The 21,240-nt window shown below is 41.5% G+C and overlaps 1 protein-coding gene across 1 annotated transcript in view; it reads left to right on the plus strand.

Moving 5' to 3' along the window:
* LOC119895371 (roundabout homolog 1-like) overlaps nt 1-21,240 on the plus strand; it is a 76,481-nt gene that overhangs the window by 36,618 nt on the left and 18,623 nt on the right. Inside the window, 2 exon segments of the mRNA XM_038708455.1 lie at nt 16,978-17,135; nt 20,976-21,096. Coding sequence (XP_038564383.1) covers nt 16,978-17,135; nt 20,976-21,096 — 279 coding nt within the window.

Raw genomic sequence — 21,240 nt, forward strand, 5'->3', positions numbered from 1 at the left:
TTTGTGTGCAAGAGCGAAAGGGAGTGAGCCGGCCTGCTGAGAAATAAATATTAATTCTAGTGTAGTGTTTGTAGATGGGACAGTCAGATTGGATGTTAATGATGTAGATGTCTTTGTAAGAGGCAAGCTTTTGTCAGCAGGGTTAATAGCAGAGGGAAGTCATGTCATGTGAGGTTTCTTCTCTGAGCCAACCCTGCTGGAGTCACTGAGACATGCTTGTCTCTCTAGAAGAGGGTGCCTCTCTCAGCAATTCCCAGACCTTATCAAATCTAAACAGTATAAATGTGTGCCTTTCCTCGCCCCTGACCCCATCACTCCCCGCCTCCCAGTCCCCTCTCTACAGCAGAAACTTATTGTGGGGTGGCATTATCCCCAGAGAGTGCATGCCTTCCGTTTTACTTTGCAGAACTGTTTGGTAGGAAATGTTGTTTTACATTATTTGTGTGTGCCGATGTGCATGAGTGAGGTCACTTGTCTCCAGCAATTTTATAATTGTCCGCTTGATGTGCGCTTCCCAGTAATTTCACAGCCAGTGTGTTGATGTTCTTCACGTACTGTGTGACGGTATGCTTGATTAGTCTCTGCTGCTTGGGAGGTCTAATGTGTCAGTTTAATGGTGTTGTGTTAACAGGATAAAGATTTATGGGGGGCAGACCAGCATGTGTTCTGTAGTACACACCACAGATGGATAAATAAATGGAAATTGGGTCCATTTGTCAATGTCCGGGCATTGAATGGTGCGTACCTGTAGAGTGCAGAGCCCGGCAGAGATGTGACAGTTTGTCCCTGTTGGTGCCTTATCAGGTCCCTGTGAGCCTGTTTCCGTAACTTGCACACGCAACTACTGGCTGACTCCTCCACCAAATGAGAGAACATGGCAAAGAGCTATACCTCCATTTGATTTCCTGCTTACACCTTTTTGAAAACAAATGATTTAGTCTTTTGCAGTAATGAAGAGCTACAAGCACTTATGATATACACTCACTGGCCACTTTTTTAGGTACACCTTGTTAGTTCCAGGTTGGACCACCTTTTGCTTTAATTCTTTGTGGCATACTTTCAACAAGGTGTTAGAAATATTCCTCAGAGACTTTGGTCCATATTGACATGATAGCATCACGCAGTTGCTACACATTTGTCTGCTATACATCCATGATGCGAATCTCCCGTCCCACCACATCCCAAAGGTGCTCTGTTGGATTGAGATCTGGTGACTGTGGAGGCCACTGGATGATGTGAGCTTTGTGACATGGTGCAATATCCTGCTGGAAGTAGCTATCAGAAGATGGGTACACTATGGTCATGAAGGGATAGACATGCTCAGCTACAACACTCAGGTAGGCTGTAATGTTTAAACAATGCTCAGTTGGTACTAAGGGGCCCAAAGTGTGCACGACCACCACCAGCCTCAACTGTTGATACAAGGCAGGATGGAGACATGCTTTCATGTTGTTTGCGTGAAATTCTGACCCTAACATCTGAATGTCGCAGCTGAAATTGAGACTCACCAGACCAGGCAACGTTTTTCCAATCTTCTATTGTCCAATTAGGATTCCTGTTGTTAGCTGACAGGAGTGGCACCCGGTGTGGTCTTCTCCTGCTGTAGTCCATCTGCTTCAAGGTTTGACGTTGTGCGTTTAGAGATGGTATTCTGCATACCTTGGTTGTAATGAGTGGTTATTTGAGTTACTGTTGCCTTTCTGTCATCTAGAACCAGTCTGCCCATTCTCCTCTGACCACTGACATCAACAAGGTATTTTCATCCACCCAACTGCCGCTCACTGGATATTTTCTCTAGAGATGGTTGTGCTTGAAAATCCCAGATCAGCAGCAAGATCCCAGTAGATCTGCAGTTTCTGAAAAACTCAGACCAGCCTGTCTGGTCTGGCACGAACAACCATGCCACGTTCACTTAAATCCCCTTTTTTCCCCATTCTGATGCTCGGTTTGAACTTCAGCAAGTTGTCTTGATCACGTCTACATGCATAAATGCATTGACTTGCTGTCCTGCTATGTGTGAAATGAGCTAAACTTAAGTCATATAATGCAAATTACTCATTTTCTTTTTGTATCAGTAAAAGACTATACCACAGTTTTGATAAAATAAAAATTGATTGGCAAAGTGTAAAAGTAATTCGCAACATGTACTATGTCAACCTCTGAAAGGATACAGTGTGTCAGAGACCGTTCCTTGACAATCACACACTGAAATTCTGTAAGTGCATCGTTTATTTTTCAAAATGCAAGAGCCATTTGTGTGTCAGAATGACTCAAAATATTTGTGTCAAATTGGGAACACAACACCTGAAAGTGACACTGACATTGTTGAAACCTTAAACAGCAGAGACCTGCCTAGCATGTCGTTAGGTTTAGGCAACAATACTTTGGTTAATGTTAGGAAATGATTTTGGCTTCACTTATTTGTTAATAAAGTTAACCTGACCTGTCAAGTGCTGCAAGTCATTGTTGACTTTTTCAATATTTCACCTAGACTGCAATCTTTTCCCAAACTTAACTGAGTGTTTTGAGTGGATATTTTAGGAGAGCGTTTACAGTGAATATTCTGCAGATACATTCAGTACCAACATTTAGCAACTTAAAATATTACGTTAATTAGCAATCTTTCCTCAATATGTTGCTAAAAAATATAATCCAGACAGCATTATGTTCCTGTTGTTGCAAATTAGTAGTATATACGTTGTTTCTGGGAGACTGGGATTGTTTATTTAGCACATTTCTCCTATAATTTCCTCAGGGATACAAGCTTGTGTTGAATAATCTTCTCATGCACACAGTAAGTGCTGAGTTTACCAGAAGCCATAGCAGTTTCTTTGGAACGTAGAATAACTGTCTAATTATCATGTTAAGTTACGTCGTCCATGGCTACTTGGAAGAGGAAACTCAAACTTCAGCGGTATTAAACCCAATAAAATGTAAAAACAATGCAGCACTGACCCCTTATCATCAAACATGAGTTAAGTACTTCAACAAATGGAGGGATAAACAAAAGTAGAATCTCATGGGGGGCCACTTTAAATGACAAATGTGTGTTGGTAACCATACAACAGAATATACTCCTGTAGTATCATCTCATAATGTTCAGCCAGCAGTTTTTCTATTCATTTCTCTCTTTCTCATTTTTTTCATACATAGAAGAGAGAGACGTTGAGGCAGAGACAGACATGAAGCCACAGTGCAGTTGTGTGGTTTACTCTGGTATTCTGCTGACATGGGATCCATTAGGAGGGTTTGGAGGGAGGAGGGGTGCACAACAGGACTGGGAGAGAAAAAGAGGGAAGCTCAGGCCTAAAAATCCGTGAGGAAAAATCTAGCATAGCTGAAAGACCTTGGAGCAGGTTTGAAGCAGGAGAGAAGACAAAAAGAAGATGGGGAGGAGCAAAGCCTTGAGAGATGGTGAGATCGCTTAGAGGAAACAAAGGAGATGAGAGTAAGCAGAGATTGAAGTTGGAAGACAGGAAAACACTAGGGAGTGAAAAGTGATGAGGGTGTACAGTACTGTACATGCAGGAAAAGAAAGAGAGATGAGAAGAGACTTGGTGGGGGGCTGATTCAGCTTACACTGCACTGGTGGAGAATCAAAGGTTCAAGGTGGAAGCTTTACAAAAATATAAAACTGTGTTTAGTGGCACTAAAAAATCTTCAGGTGTGCACTTGCCTCAACCAAAAATATTTGGCACCTATACAAGAATGGCAAATGGATTTAACTGTGTGTTTAGAGTCACTAAAAATATTCAGGTGTACACTTGTCTCAACCAAAGTTGTCAATGACGCAGTATATTGAACTCATCTTGGCCTGCTAATTTGCTCCTATCCAGGCAGGTGATTCACCTAATGTTGCAAGGGACTGAATCAGGATTGGTGCATGCATTTCAACAGAGCTTATTCGTGGAATACCTCATTCTAATGATAAGGCAGGGTGTCTGTGTGCACACTTAGTGATCTTTCCTGTGGTGCCCAAATGATACCCTCCATCCCTGTCATCACTGGAGCTTTGCACGCCAACCAATGGGAGTGTCATTGTCAAGGAGATTGAAAACACCTGGAGGCTGGCATCACCCAACAGCACATCAGTCAGCCTTATTTAGGCAGAATCAAACATTGACAGATGAATGTTTATAGCCACGGGGCTGCAGCAGTGTTTGTGGTAGGGATTTGCAGAATAACACAGAGGTGATGGAGAAAGAGGATGACAGGGCGCTGTATTAGCCATATTTCCAATGGGCTTCATGTAATTACAGATGCTTCTCAGGGATGTACTTCTCCCAGTTTGCTCACTTATCTAGGAACATTTTCACATGCAAATGTCCACTCTCACCAATTGTGCCTCTGACCACAACATCAAACGGAATGAGCTATCAGAGACAAGTCCGGGCGAAGCATCCAATATCAATTTTTTTGCATAATCATGGATTTCTCTCATCCTTTGCATATCTTTTCGAGCCCTCTGCTTTTCCCTCCCCCATACCTATCCATGAACTCTCCTCGTCAGAAAGACAAATTACCCAGTGGGCTGCTCTTTTAGCTGTGCTTTCTGTACAATAATCAATTTGAGGACGACAGAAAGAGAAGGCTAGAGAAACGTGAAATTATTCATCAGGGTCTTTCAATAGAGGTAGAGGCAGTAGAGGCACTAGAGGCAGTAGTGTGGGGGATGGTAGGGGCTACCTCGTCCTCCATGAGATAATTAGGGAGAAGACCAAAAAGCAGAAATAAGGAGAAGACTGCAGGCCAGCAGTGAGAGAGAAAAAAGAGAGATGGAGAGGGAGAGCGGTAGGTGCAGAGATGGGGGATCATAGCTACTTTGAGAGCAGTTTGTTGTTATATTTGGAAATCTTGAGCTGGTGTTTAGTTTGTCGTCCCAGCAACAGACAGATACACAGGCGAGGATGGAGGATAGACAGCCGGGGCTGTTGACGAGTGAAGGGGAAGTGCAAGGAGAAGGAAGAGCTTTGAGGGGAGCATGACTCGGAGTAAGCTTCAGTTAAACTACTCAGGAGAAAAGAGGGATAGCGCGAGGAGGGGAAAAATGAGCCCGGCTCTCTCTTGTGGCGGGCGTTTATTCAGAGACCTCTTGTTTCCTACCAATTAACGGGGCTGGGGACTGCTTCAGCACAATCCTCCTGCTCTCCCTCCCTCCTCTGCTCAGTCTGCCTTCACTCTCTTCTTCCCTTCTGCAACGTTTGCTCCATCTGCAATGTGTGATCATTTCAGCATCTCACAATGCACATTTGCACATGTGTTTCTACCATCCAAGTTTTCCCATCTGACATTTTCATTTAGTTGACATTCAGACACATACATTTGCCATCTAAATGTGTTAAAAAACAGTTTCTCTGTATCTAGGTATCTGTGGAATTATCCTTAATCTGTTTATCTTTTTTTAATTACCTGTATCATCTAAATCAGCCTGCATTTGTTCTGTTCTTATCTATACCCTTCCCTGTGCTGCTGCAATGACCCAATTTCCCCAGAGGGATCATTAAAGTTTCATCTTTCACCCCTCAGTCATTCCTCCCAGGCGCAGTTCGGTCCAAACCAAACAAGCTTTTTGTTATACTCGATTTCTCTTCCCGTTCCTACTCTAAATCACCAGTCTTTAGCCTCTCCATGACTTGAAGAGGTTATAAGTGCCAAACACTACTGTTTGCAGGCTGTTTTGCACATATTTTAAATTTGTGAATTAGTGTATCTTTTGTTCACGTATGTCTGAAACCCCTCTGAAATTGACGTGATATGGTGTGAGTATATATGTTTGAACCAACCTCCAGCCACTTAAATGCTACTAAATGACTGAGAGTTGAGAATGCAACAGAATGCTTGAAAACCATGGTTGTTTCAGACCATCTGCTCTGGTGTAGTGGTAATGGGGCACTGTGCTTATCGCATCTACTTCACCCCATCCTGCACACATCATTATCAGTGTCAAACACCTGACATGATGCACTAAATGCCTCTATGCTGTATCTCTTCACATATCCATCAGTTGTGGGGAAATAATGTGTAGGATAGTGTCAAATGCAGCCTCTGTACACGCCTTGGAGTCACGTGATTCTGCTATCTGTACCTGCACTGTCAGCATATTTCCCCATCACCATAATAGAAAAGTATTGTTGTGCTACTGTATGTTGTGTACCCCACTGCAGAATATATGCCTGTCAATCAGTATAGTATAGCTTAGAATATAATGCAATAGTCTATAGATATTTGTCTAAAAACAGCCCGTGAGTCTGTCCAGTACCTTTGTCTGATTTATATTATCCTTTTTTTATGTCAGTTCGGAGAGCGTTACATACCAGCCCATAGCCTCTTTCTCTCCTGGGCCCAGAATTGTCTCTCAGATTGATGACAGGGGAAGGACTAAGGCACCTCAGGGTACATTAGGATGCAGAACATAGCTGTAACTTTGAGTGTGTGTGTACTGTGTGTGATTTGCATGCAAGTGTGTGTGTGTGTGTGTGTGTGTTTTTTTGACTATTTTGGCACCCGCCTTGCCATAAAGCAAAAACATTACATTGCAGCAACTATTAAGCCGTCTCGTTCAGTGCTGCATTCACTGGAGCTCTTTGTTTCTTTGTGTCTGCATCTCTACTCCTACCCATGCGTGTACTGTATGCCTTTGTCTCGCTCACTTTTCTCTTTGTTACCATACATTGCCCTCCCTACCGCCAGCTCTTCCTCATCCTCCTCCTTCCTTCTCCTCTCCATCGCCTCTCTTTGTGACCCGGGTGCACTCCTCCCTTGGGGCATCTCTCCTGGGTTTTGCTCTTTATTATTTCTGTCTCTAACCACTTTGTCTTCTTTCACAAACAAAGGCCAGGTAGGAATTAGGGTAGATACTCATTTAAACAAAGAGAAGCCCACTAAGCTTCAGATTTATGCTCTGTCTGCAGTGTGTAATTGCACATACCCTGAAGTTTGCTACTCTTTGCTTTTTGTGTACAGTTCATAGAGGGTGCTTATTTAGAACTCAACCTAGCCCAAGGAGATTTTCCAAACACCATCTCTAAGGTCATACTGCTCAAACAAAGGTTTCTGTGGGCCAGTGTACTGGAATACATTTGTCTCAAGGTCTGTCTGCTTTCCAGTTCTTTTGTTTTATCAAACAAAGCCTGCAAGTCTCTCTCACCAATCTTGCTCCTTCAGGGGGATTTATTGGTCTTATTAGAGGAAAAATCTGTGTTTTTTGTCTGTGCAAAAAATTAATTGACACACACACACACGCTCACTTACATACACGCTTCCCTCCGCTAACCATATTTTATCTACTCGTTAATGTTCCCAATTACTCTGTCAAACACTGCCAACGTTTTGCAGTGTGGCATGCTTATTGAAATGGTAATGCAGACATCTCAAAGTGAAAGTCTTTCATTCACTGGCTTCTAAGTGGATTTATTCATGACAATTTACTCTTCTCATGCAGGATTACACTAATGAGAGGGTTAAAGGGTGGTGTGTGCGTGGCTTTTCTCTGCTTTTATGCGAGGGACTCTTGCCCTGGAGATAAAGGGCCACGTTTCTACTGCCTCCAGCTCTCTCCATTATTCACAAGAAGAGGCCTTGATTTGGTTTTTGTACCATTCTCATGCTCATTGGGGTGCACTTCCTGCTATCTAAAGGATTCAGGTGTCTGCTATTGCTGTTATGATTAACAGTACAAACTGCCTGTTTTTTGTGTGACTTGATCTGATTTGAATCACAAACCAGTTTTTATCTTGATTGTCTCAGTTGAGTCAGTGAATTGCTTCACACCTGGCACACGCCTTAAATGTAATAAAGCAATGCTTGGGTGACACAGGACCAGATTGGAAGCCATCTCCTCGCAGGAGGTCAGGTCCCCATGGGGAGGTATTGTTAGCACAGATCTCAGTATGTAGGTCATTGGGCTTTGAGTTCAACAATCCCCAGGTATTGCCTGTGCCCTAACGCCACTGCAAGCTGCTGCTGTCAACACCCTGTCATACACCTTTCTGTGTCCCCTTGCCTGTCGCTCATTAGTGTCATCCACCCAGCATTCTCAGTTGTTTGCTCTTCCACCTCCTATTATCACTCACACCAGAAGAAATTTTTGTTTGGAATAATTTGAGTCTCTGTGTGACTGGAAAGTGTGGTCGTTGACAATCACACTTTTGCGGGAGGTGCTTAAAGTAAAGGACTTGTTTAATGAGTTTAGTTATACAATATACAGTTAAAATTGTTTACCTGAGGTGGTTACATGAATTTATGGTGATGGGTTAAAGAGCATATGGTCTACAAAGTGTACAGTAGGCTACTTACAAAATAACAGGTGGTAAGAGTGGACACCACCCACTCAAGGCTTTCATCATCATAGAAAATACAAAGGTTGGCAACTTGATTAAACTTTATCTTGTTAATTACATTGTACTTTCCCTCCACGTGCATAGTGTGCCCTGAGGAAGGAGACACATAGCTGAAAGCGTTTGCACTGGTTGAATGTACCAAGCAGCCATTTTGAGTCGGATTTACCTTCTTTTCCTTCATTTTGCTTAATAGAAGCTTGATGTAATAAAACAGTGAAGAACTGGCAAAATGAATTAGAAAATGTACTTAAGAGTAATCCGTGTATCAGAGTGATTAATATGTTAGATGGTTTTCATGATTGTGTGTACTCAGTGGATGCCAGAGGAGATAATATTGCACAAATATTGCTCTCCATCCATCCATCCATCATCAACCGCTTATCCTGCATACAGGGTCGCGGGGGGGCTGGAGCCAATCCCAGCTGACATCGGGCGCAAGGCGGGGTACACCCTGGACAGGTCGCCAGTACAAATATTGCTCTAAATGATTTATTTTTCCTTTTCTTGCAAAATAATCCCATTACAAACAGTTTCAACTAAATATAATAATTGTACCATGGGAGCCTGTCATTATTAAATGTGAAGTAGTAGATATAGTTGAGATACTATAACCCAATGTATTACCTAGTAAACAAATTATTGTAGCAACAACTGGGTTAAACATATACAATAGTACTCTTCTATCTGCAGCCCTCATTTGGCTAAGTTTGACTGAGTGGTTGACATTTATGGACAAGTCTTTTCACATGTAAGCATAATCTGATTTGATCCCTGTGCTGTTTACTCTAGACATTCTAATCATTATCCACATTGGAATGAGACTTCAACAACAACGCTGAATTGTGGCACTTGAACATTACAGTACCAGTATCGTTTCTGGTATTTTCCTACTTCAAAAAAAATTACAGTTTGATGTAAAGCAGGTGTGTCTGGTGTAATGTAGTAATTGGTTTGAATGGCAGATCTTCAAGGGCAGAGCGGCCTGGCTTTACGTTGTCTACTGCAGATTAAATGAGACAAGTTATGTGTGGGAATGTTTTCAATAAAAACACTACGTATCCCATAAACAAACAAGCATGTGTCTGTGTCTGTTTGTCTGTGTATCTTGTTACTTGTTGGCCTGTATTTCCTGTCAACCTCTCACAAAGCCTGAAGTTGATCAGGTTCTCTGCAGCTCATAAAGATGTCTACTGCTCTAGTTCTAACCGTTAAAACCCAACACAATGCAATGTCTGTACTACTGTAATTACATGTCTCTCCTCTGTCTCTCAGATGATTCAGTATTTGACATTGTTTTTTTTGTTTTATACCAGCATGTGCTCCAGTGAATACTACTGGTGAGATAAATCATAGTAAGGAAGAGCAAGGAGTCACAGAGAAAGTATCGGAGATGAAAATGTAGTCTTCACTCTCTCTTTGCGATCTTTTCCTCCCTGCTTGCTCTCCGAACCTGCACCCCCCGCTTTAAATCTAGTCATTATAGAACTCTGATCATCACCCTGAGAACTAATGTAGTGTTACTTTATTGCTTTATTGTCATAAGTCAAATGAGAGAAATCAAGACTTTTTCGGCAACAACAGAAACTGTGGGTCAACCTTTTGCACTTTTGTGTGATTGACAATTCCCCGAACCTTATCAGAGCTGTTTCACTCAGCTCTTCTGCCAATTCACTAATTCCCCCTAATCTGCCTCATGGCCATCTGACTCTCTGTATCTGCCCTCTCCTGATTCTCAGCAATGCTTCCTTTTTCCTCTTTCTCCTGTTTTCCTTCTTACAGAGGGATAAGATGAGTGGAGGAGATTAAAATGGAGGTTACACAATCCTTTTAGCTGGTTTTAATGTCTGCCCCTCACGAGTGATATGTTCTGCACGTACATCAACAGGATTAGAGTGTCAGAACATCCAAGAACTGATGAACCGGCGCATCCATCCTTACACACACACACACACGCACACGGCATCATGGTACACATAAAACCCTTGTCAGAATGCAGGGCCTCTTAATAGGTTGTGTACCATCAGTTCTGTTAGACTTTGTTTTGACTTCCCTGTCTTTTGTCATTGTCTTTTTTAATAGTGCAAACAGTATAACTTAACTTAACAGGCCAAAATTGGAACATATGACTCAAGGTTGGAATTAAGACACAGAAAACAAGACAAACCAGAAAACAACACCATAAAAAAGCAGACAATTGTCTTAAAGTTTAAATGTGAGCATACAACCTAGAGTGGCTGTATGTCCTTTTTTTTACTGTAAGCGTGTGTAGCAGGGTTATTTCTGTCTATAATTTGGGTGAAAGAAGGAAGGGGTAGTGAGAATGTTAACTGTCACAAGACAGAGTGAGATAAAAAAATAACCACCATTTAAACAATTAAAGTAAATAAAAATCTGATACAAATCTAGATAGCACAAGTAAAATTTAATGCCTTTGCCTGACAGGTTCTTCAGGTCAGAGGGAAAAAGACAAGAAAAGGCTGAAGTGTTAGATTTGGCCCAGCAAATAGTTTAACCGGGAGCTTTATCCCGGTACTTGAGCCCCTATGTTGAGTTAATTGGCTCGCCAAACGTAAGATAGATTTATGGATCTGCATGCAAAAAAGATCTGTTGTCCCTGGAACTTTTCTGAGTAATTATTTCTTTGCAGAAAATGAAATTCAAATAGGTGAGCTTAGGGAGGACAGGCAAGGAATTTTTGTTTCCTTTATGAGCAGCGTGCGGTGTCTTCTGGATGCTAGTGTGTATCCTACAAATCGTGTGTGGCGTGGTTATAAGACTGAGTTAATGCATGTTTCCTAATTTGTATGTGCAGGTCCTTAATTTTTTATTGGATTTGCTTGGTTGCCATTCATATTATGTTATTGGCTTTGGTTATGTGCTTGCAAAGGGGTACAGGGCCCACTGGACCTCGTGTGTGTGTGTTTGTGTGTGCGTGCCTGTCTCTTTTTCGATCTATCTGACCAGCTATACAGTGCATGAGCTGCACATATTGGTTTTTCTGTGGTGCAGCTGTTTCTCCTGCAGCTTTCTGTCTCTCAAGACTGCAGCTCTGTAAGAGCAAGAGGAGGAGGTGGTAGAGGCAGAGAAGGGGGGCAATGGAAAGAAGCAGAGAGGTAGAGGGTGGAGAGACATCAGGAGATAGATTGTGAGAAAAGTCAAGGATTTCATATCTCCTGGGATTAGATGATTGCTGTATTTTTAAGGTTACTTTCGAGTGTTTATTATATTTATAAATTTTCAAGTCAGTGGTCTGAAGTATTTCAGGCAAAGGAGGCTGGTTTGTATTTGAGCTGAAATGAATGTTTTTAAGCACTGGGAAACATTAAGACTTCAGGACAGTGTAATAGATGCCAGTGCTTATTTTTACTTATTACTACATACTCTTGGAATAATGTGTTTTAGTGCGGTCTCAGTCCAGAGTGCCACAGAACAGAGAAGGCACCATAATTCCAGCTTCTGGCTCTGTCTTTTTTTTCCATTTTAGTATTTACATATCACTGACATGGTCTGATGAACTCTGAGAAAAAAGTCACACTGTACCTACAATATGTAAGGAATAACAACAGTATGGGCAGTCATTTCTACAGACAAGGTTGATGCTCTGCCTTTTTTTATTATTTTTTATTTTTTTATTATTGATTTCATTGAACTTTTCATTTTTCTCCACTCATTATGGAACCATTTAGAGGAGTTCAGTGTGTATGAGACACTTGAATAACCAACTTCTTAAATCATGCATGTATTTATTAATAATGTATGGATTTCGAATGGGTTGAGGCTATTATAGTATTCAGGGAACACTTTTGAATAATGCTCAAATAGAGTGTCCATTAAATTACATTCAACCAATGACGTTCACTTTTTCCAAACAAATGCTTATTTAGCTTTTCAGATGTGTGGATTGTTTTTTATTTAACTGAAAATTGAATACTTTTGGGGGAATTTAGCTGTTTTGGCTTTAACACATTATCATTTTAAGCCTCTGGTATCACGTGATAGGCATCATTACTGTATGTTTGACACTTTGTTCGGTCTTAGTGGAATTCTATTTTGGTTTGTTCAACATTTTGGGAATCTTATCATGGCCATGAGGTTGCCAGGCAACCAGCAGACACTCCAAAAAGTCACTGCTTCCGGCCAAGAAATAGTCCCGCACAAACCCCCTTAAAGGCCCGGTGTGTAATATTTAGGAGGATCTATTGCAATATAATATCCATAACTATGTTTTCAGTGGTGTATAAAGACCTTACATGTTGAACCTTTAGCCTATGTTTTTATTACCTTAGAATGAGCCATTTCTAAGAACACATGAACACACACTGAAGTTGAAAGAACGATTCAATTTGCAATCCTCACCACTAGATGCCAAAAATGACTTGTCGTGGATTTTAAAGTGAGTAAGTTTTATTACTCACTTTAAAATCCACGACAAGTCATTTTTATACTTTGGCTTTTATACTTATTATACAAACCAGATATGTTGTGTTAATTAGGGAGCTTTAGAGTCTTTTTGCGAATGGAAGCTAAGCTAGGTGGCTGCGGGCTGTACTTTCACATTTAGTGTACAGACACGAGAGTGGTATCAATCTCCTCATCTAACTCTCTACAAGAAAGCGAATAACTGTATTTCCACTAATGTCAAAAATAAACTATATAAAACCTCTTCTGACAAAAGAGGACATTATGGCAATTGAGGACTGTTCTACTGAATGTGAGTCTCCTATTGAAAACTCTTGAAAAGATGAAGATGAAGTGTCCCTCCATTTAATTTTCTCACAAAGAAAACAGTTTTTATTATACAGCTGGCTAATTATGCTTATCAAGCTCAGACCCTGCTGATTGTAAAAATGGGGTTCCATTCTTAATATTTAAGAATCACTGACTTACTTGTCATGGCATGTTTCACCGCTTTCATTTCTGTTTTGCTTTTTTTTGTTATATGAAGAGTCGGATAAAATGAAAAAATAAAACACGTCATACTAATGACGTGGAAGTGCCAAAGTTTTCTACTTTCTTCTTCCTAAAAACCTAAAATCCGTCAATAGTCTCTAAACAGGCATTTGGATATGCTGATTGCTAATTACATTCTTCCAGTATAATAAGATTGAGAAGCAGAAGCATGCCCAGCTGTTCTAAGCAGCAACTCATATTAAACCATCAGTGCCTTGCAGTAATGCTGTTGTTGACTTTGGGACATGTGAATGATTGATGTTAGAAAATAGTTGTACAGCTGGACCTGCAATATGTAAAAGCACTTTGAATACAAAATGGAGTAACAAGGCAGGGTTAGTTTTGACTGTGGTGACAAAAGGTGCCTCTGGTTGTCTCATGTGGCGATGTAGAGTGATAAGGTTACTGTGTCCCCCCCCCTTCCCAGCCTTGTCTGTGGGGTTAGAGTGTGTTCCTTTTTGGTCCATTTGGACAGTTGGAGGATTATTGGAGCTCGGCTGCGCTAGGCCTTTCAAGCTCTGGCTCAGGCTCCAGAGGACTAACAAGTCAGACACTGTCAGATCCAGGATAGTGAGGCCAAGGGCTGATGCTTTGAAGTGCGCTATGAGATTCTCATCTGGAGGGATCCGATGGAGAGAGAAAAGAAGACAGCAAGAGGTGCAAAGCTCCAGCTAAACAGACAAGCAGGGTTGGCTTCAGAAGCTATAGAGGTGGGTTTCACTGTAGGATGCCAGGACCCACATGCTATGAAAGGCTTCAAAAACCTGGGAATTCACACATGTGCAACTTGTGAAATAAACAAGTATGATTTGAGAAACACAACAGGGACATGATGGCGTACAGAGCCTTAAAATACAGATGTGAGAATGACAGAGAAGAATGGGAAGCAAGATGAAAGTAATGTAAAAGATGTAGTTGATGAAGTTGAGAGGGAGGTACAGGAGAAATGTTAATGATTCTGCAATCAATGTGTGCTGGGAAATATGTGTTTTTATAGCAGGGGTAAGAAAGAGGGTTTAATTTGTGGTGATTGTCCTCTGCACAATTCTTCAAACGACTGTGAAATCAGGGCAATCGTTGCAGGGTGTCCACATTTTATTAATCAGCCTGCAACATTTAAAAAAAAAATGTATACCCATGTTTTGCCTCATGCTCCCTGCCTATGGAACCTGGTTTTGCAAATGCCACTGACTTAAGCCATGTAGGGTTAGTAGCTTGTGAGGATACGTTTACAGATAAGCAGAAATTATGAATTCTGTGGAGCTTATAGATGACAAGAAAAGGCATTCAAGATGAGAAAGTTGAGAAACTGGTTAAAAAAAAGTCAGTCTTAGCTTAGCTTTTGTTTGGAGAATCAAAGCTTTCACATTTGTGTATGCTTGCATGGTTTTTACTTGGGCATGCATAATTTCTTATTATAGCTCAATAAGCAGATACATTTTCCCTTTCTGAGAATATAAACAGTCAGTTTTACGAACACATGTTCCAGATTATTTGTGTGCTTACCCGGCACAATAGTGGAACGTGCAAAAATGGGCCAACTTTTCCTCGTTCACGTACACATAAAAACACGCACACTTATGAGAACATTCTTTGCTAACCTTCATAAGCTTCCTCTGCTTTTAACCCTTATCTCTCCTTGTCTTATTTCTTATACTAACTCCAGCGCTATCACCAAAAATGCATCTTCAACAAAAGGGGTTTGAGGAAATAGTCCAGGCTTTCACATCCTATGGAGACATTTGTACCTCACACGATAGTAAAAACAGATGTGTAACCCGATTGCTTTTGGAATTATGAGATAGTATCAGTCAATCAATCAACAGACACACACACACACACACACACACGGTGTACACACTGTAACTGTGATGGTCTCATTTTCTTCCTGTCTGAAGTAACCTCAACCATGTTCTTGCGTCCCACGAGGAATGCCTTTTATCATGTGACATAGTGGTGTTGGCGGTGGTGGGTGGGGAGGGGGTCGTCAGACAGCTGTTTCCCATCAGCACTCAGTCAACTGCAGTCGGCCAGTTGCAACCGTGCTCAGAGGATCAGAGGGGCAGAGCAGCAGAGTGGAGCTCAAAGAAGTGCGGGGGCCAAAATACCTCCAATTAGAAGGTCATCCCAATTTGTTCTCCCATATCCACAGTGGTCATCAGGCGTCACAGGCCTGCTTGTCCATTATGTACAAATCCGTAGCCAGAGGGGAACGAGTTGCCGCCATCTGGGAGTGATTATGCCTTTTCCTCATTGTTTCCTGTCTTTTCACCCCAACCCAGCTCCACCGACTGACTGCTGCTCTCTGTACTTTCTCTGTGTTGGCTCAGCTCCCTTGGCTTGTTCAGGTTCTAAGCCCCCCACCCCACCACCTCCATCACCCCCTGTAATTTAAGACTGGGAATGTTTAACAGCAGTCACTCATGCACAGGCGTCTACATTAGCACATGATGTTCACCTCATCAGGAGCAGAAATTCACTCAGTTATATAGAACAAAATGTTGTTTTCATTTATGCCGTACCCCTTCTCTTTTACACATCACAATTCCACTTTCTGTGATCTTGCGAATAATAGACCCGCACTACAGTTTAGAGCTCTGACGTTATTCAAGTTGAATTTTTAGAAATGCTTGAAGAATCCCTTACCGCTCATCAGAAATGTGCTCTTCCTCATGCTGTTTGGAGCTTGAGTCTGTACAGTGGAGACCTTTACGGTCTATGGTGTAGACAGGAAGGAGCTGCCTGTGGCCACCAGAAATCACACTCTTCTGTTGGGCTTCTTGGAGTGGATGCGAGTTTGCTTCCAGTTTCCAGTTCAGCTTCTGGCCGGCTAGCTCTTTTTCTGTGCGCAGGCTACTCGTTGTGGAAAGATGATAAATTGCTGTGGTAGCTTTCCGCTGTCTGCTAGTGGAGCCGTCTGAATTTCACCTTTCTGCATTGCTGTGTAGCAGTGTATCTTCTTGTTTTACTGTCAGCCATAAAGACAACCAGCTTTCTCAGTGGTTTGTCTCAACAGACCTTATCCCCTGTTTGAGTAAAGGAGTAACCACTGGAGGGATCCTGGCAGGTTATATTACAGTGCTGGTTTACATGAATGATGTATCATGAATATGATGTAATACACATATGAACAACTTATCAAAATTATATTTTCGGCAAGAGTGCTGCTCTTAAAATATGTGATGTACAGAGCTAGCAAACAACCCATCATTATGCTGCCTTCAAATGGAACTCATAAGGTTGTATTTTTGACATGGGAAGTCAAGTACGCAATACCCTGCTGTTGAAGTGATTTAAGTCTTGAGAACACTGTTGCTAGGTGACAGACAATAAAAGTGATAGTGGCGTTGTGCCCCTTACAAAAGTGGCTATAATTTAGTGTTTTGTGCATTTCACTGCCATGCTAGGAACAAGAAAAAGATCGACAATAGAAAAAAAAAGAAATAAAAAGCAATTTCCCTGGGCTCTGACATTTACTAAAAACACACCAGCACACAGTATGTCACAAATCCCCACTTCTGAAAGCTGTGAAAACAACATCATCATTGAAATGGACTTCTCGTTGGTACAATAAATACAACCCCACTTAAAGGCACAAACAATTTGAGTAAATTATGTGATTTGTCATAGTCCGAACATCATTAAATTCCATGCTATTAACTGTTCAGCTTTTGTGTGTGTTTTCCAGTTTTACGCGATGACTTCAGACAGAACCCAGTGGACGTTATGGTCGCAGTGGGTGAACCCGCAGTGCTGGAGTGCCAGCCACCCCGTGGGCACCCTGAACCCACAATCTCCTGGAGGAAAGATGGTACCAACTTAGATGACAGAGATGAACGCATCACAGTAAGAGATACCACTTTGTCCTGAAATACTCCACATCATTCTGACCTTTATGGAATAGTTCACGCAGTAAATTTGATTTTGTCACCACTTCATGTTACAGTCTAACAGTGAGACAAAACACTGATTACTGGTTGGTACATCCACATGATACAAAACATGTGCTGTGATGTCTCTTACTGTGAGATACTATTGCTGTAATCACTTGGCTTCACAACACTTGTGTGTGTCGTGGATTGTGCCACACATGCTTTTTGGTGTAAGCCCTTTTCGGAAACTCTAAAGCACCAATTACCTCTCATCTCAGTAATTTTTTTTGGAAGAATGAAAAAAAGCAAGCTTGTCAAGTAGAGATCACAAAATAATGTCCTTGTGTCATGTGAACGTTAAATAATAATGTCCTCTGCGCCCATGTCCTCTTTGAATCCCGCACAGAAATGAAAATGCCAGGAGAAAACTGAAAAGAGGCTTTATTTGGTACAGAAAAATGCTAGCCATAAAAGAGTACCTCAGAAAAAACTCTGCGTTTAATGCTACTTTATAGCTTGCACTAGTAAGTGTCATCATACAATATGAGCCACAGTGTGCTATTAATCTGATATATTAAGTTGTCATGTGGTAGACAGTACACAGCTGTGATTTTCTTTTCATGTTTTTGTACACACTGAAATGATTTCTGACCCGGAAGCGTCTGACGGGCCAGGCCAGCAAGAACAGGCTTCACATTCCTTTAACTCAAGAATAAAAGCAGGTTTCAGCAGCTCAGATGATTTTGTGTGTGTGTGTGTATGTGTGTTGATTTGTTTATTTGAATGTCTGTGCATGCTCCCGGGGACACACAGCAGATTCAAAGCCCATGTTGGTGTGGAGTGACAGGTAGAGTCTCTCTGGGGAACTGTGATGGACAGAGCAGCATCTCTGATTTAAGGAGAGGCATGGATCAGAGCCAGGGTGGAGGCTCCTCTGAGGGAAATACAAAGGCTGCTTTTTGCTTTGTACTTTCTGCGTGCCTGTCTTTGTCCTCTCTAATCATCTTTTCTATATGGAAATATGTCTTTGCCGTGAGAGTTTGCTCAAAGACATCACTTAGTGTACAAAGACCGAAGGAGTCCACCGCAAGTGATTCATCGCTACTTACCATCATTTTGAGTCTCTCCCTTGGGGCCTGGACAATCATTTACTAATTGTGATATGTTGGCAAACTTGTGAGTTGTTTTTTAGAAAACTCTCACACACAGGAAAAGTGTGATTTGTGGGTTTTAATTTAAAAAGCAGAGTGCCTTCATACAGAAAATACATGTAAATGACACTACAAGCAGGTTCAGAATGAATGTGCCTGTAGGGCATCTAAGGCTATAGTGAAGAAGAAAGAGAACACATTGAAACAGAGCAGCAACGAAAGCTGAGGTTTCAGTGTCCGAGATGGAGGATAGACAAACCACATTTGGTTTTCTAAGAAATGGAATTGCTGCTAAAAACGAGGAGCGGTCAGTCCAGGAAATAAAAAAGCTCTTGGTCTGCTCTTTAATCAGCTGCTAAAGTTACTAGTGCAGCGGTATTTACAGCAAACAGCAGAAAGTTGCAGTGCACAAGTATAGCATTAGCCAATGGCATTGGTTACAGCACAGTCATCTTTGCAGTCCTTGAGGAATACTTTACTGGCATCATTACACTGCCACAACATTTGATATTGGTTCCTCAAGAGACAGTTATTACACAGACTCAGCAGCAGTCCAAGTGCTCACAGATGCTCATTGCATTTAAGACACAAAGTGGGTGAACTCATTCACCTGATTTTATATGCTTATGCATTTAATGAAGATATTAGTGCTTACCTATCCTTTATTGTATGTCTACATGTCATAGGTTCCCCTATTTCACGTTTGCCACTATTTCGTTTAACTTTTATTATTGTTTTAATTTCATGCAGTTCTCTTATCTTTCATATACATTTATTCATTTAGCTGATGCTTTTATCCAAAAGCGACTTACAATTGCTAAGAATGTTAGAGGTCACACACCTCTGGAGCAACTAGGGGTTAAGTGTCTTGCTCAAGGACACATTGGTGGACATGTCACAGTGGAGAATTGAACCTGGGTCTCTCACACCAAAGGCATGTGTCTTATCCACTGTTCCATCAACACCCCATACCCCATTCATGTGGAAAGAAGCCACACAAAAACCAAACTATATTGAAAATAAGAAAAACTACATAGTGTATATATGAATATGTTTTGGTCCAATAAAATACTGTTAGTGTCTGCCAGAACATACAGCCTGTCTTACTTGCTAGGATTCCAACAGTGATGTCAGATACTATCCATGGCTCATTCACGGAAGTCCCTGTATGTAATCATGCTGTTATGTCTCTAGTCACATATACAACATTTTGCATTCACTGTAATATGAGTCCAAATATGTAAACCTAACCCACCGAATACTGACAGGAATGGCTGAATCTGCAATACCAGTTCCCAAATTCCCCCACTTGCTCCTCGTGATTACTAGTGGTTGGCATTGAGTATGAAAAGTACATACAACCACAAGTCACACCACAGTTTGTTAAATCTTCCTCTGAAAACCACATTTGCAACAGATTTGGAATGTCAGCCATATTTAGCCACTCTTAGTTGTTATTTATTTGGTGTACAGTAAGAGCTATTTGTGGTGGAAGTTTAGCCTGGAGGAAGCTGACTTATAAATGAAAGGCTGTTGGTTTCATCCCCGCAGCAGCAGTTTAATGATGTATTCTTTATGCTGGTGAGTGGAGAGTGCTCAGCCAAGCCAGGTGCTGTCTAGCATGACGCTGAATCTCCTGCCTGCTTCATGGACACAGCGCTGTAGGGATCCTTGACCTCCTGTTAGGAAATAACAGAGCTGTGCTGTTACAGGCTGTGTGTCTCTAGCAGGCATCTATGAATAGATTCCTTTGCTTAGTGTGAGTAGGAAAAAAAGCAATCTTAGATAATAATAACAAGGCTAAAAGTTTAATTGAAGTTGATTCCTGGGATGAGGTTTCAGATTTCTGGGTGTAAGGAATGACCTTGTGTCTCCAAATCAGCATTCGTGCTATAGTATCACTTCTGCTGAACTGCTGCTCTGGTATCACCTCTAAGCTGCAGAAAGATCAGTGCAGTAGCTCACATTCAAAGCGTTGTAAAGACAGCTCCCATGGTCTGTGGGGGCGTATGGTGGAGATGATATAAAAAGAATGAAAACAGTATGAAGTGCATATATCTTTCACCTCTTTGTTGTACGTGAGTATGCCTGTGTACAAATGTGTCTGTGTGTGTGTGTGTGTGTGTGTGTATGTGTGTGTCTGTCTGTGTGTGCAGATATCAATATAGAGAAGGTAAAAAAGTTTGGGAAAGGCAAAGTAGGCTGACTGAACATCAGAGGAGGATCCCTACAAAGAGAGAGTGTCTTTGTTCCCGGGGTTCTGTGCTAATGTAGCACTAGATATGAATTATGTAATTTCATAACGGGTGACCTTCCGTGCAGCTTGAAAGGCAGCGCAAATTCTTTTCCTTAGAAAAAGAGCCGCATGCAGATGCACATAAGCAGACACGGTACTGCTTGCTGTTATGTCACCAAGTGTGAAAAATTGTATATTTTAAAATGGAAGAGATAGGCAGAGATGTGATTATATGTGGGTGGCATCAGGCATTAAAGAAAACATGTCCACAGAGAAAACATTAGCTGTGGCACCTTTTATCACACATTTACCATCGGCCATATTATTAGATGCATTATGAAAAGTGCGGTTCACTCTGTAACTCACAAACACAGTACACATAAGGATGGTCAGCTGTGCAAATACTTACATTTCTGCTTTTGTTTAGATTCGCAGTGGCAAGCTGATGATCACCAACACCAGGAAGAGTGATGCAGGGAAATACATCTGCGTTGGAACTAACATGGTGGGAGAGAGGGAGAGCGAGATCGCTGAACTCACTGTGCTAGGTAAAATTTGTGGCTTTGTGATTGCATTTCACGGTGTTGCAGTGCTTCACTTAGTCTAAGTACCCTCTCAGTTCACAGTGGTTTAGTTTGCCAATCTGCTATGTGAGGTCACCAGGGTATAATAACCCATTAATTATGTTGATT

The sequence above is a fragment of the Micropterus salmoides genome, unplaced genomic scaffold (assembly GCF_014851395.1).
Source record: "Micropterus salmoides isolate LMB-PRFRI ecotype aquatic unplaced genomic scaffold, ASM1485139v1 Ms_hic_scaffold_9, whole genome shotgun sequence".
NCBI lineage: Eukaryota > Metazoa > Chordata > Actinopteri > Centrarchiformes > Centrarchidae > Micropterus > Micropterus salmoides.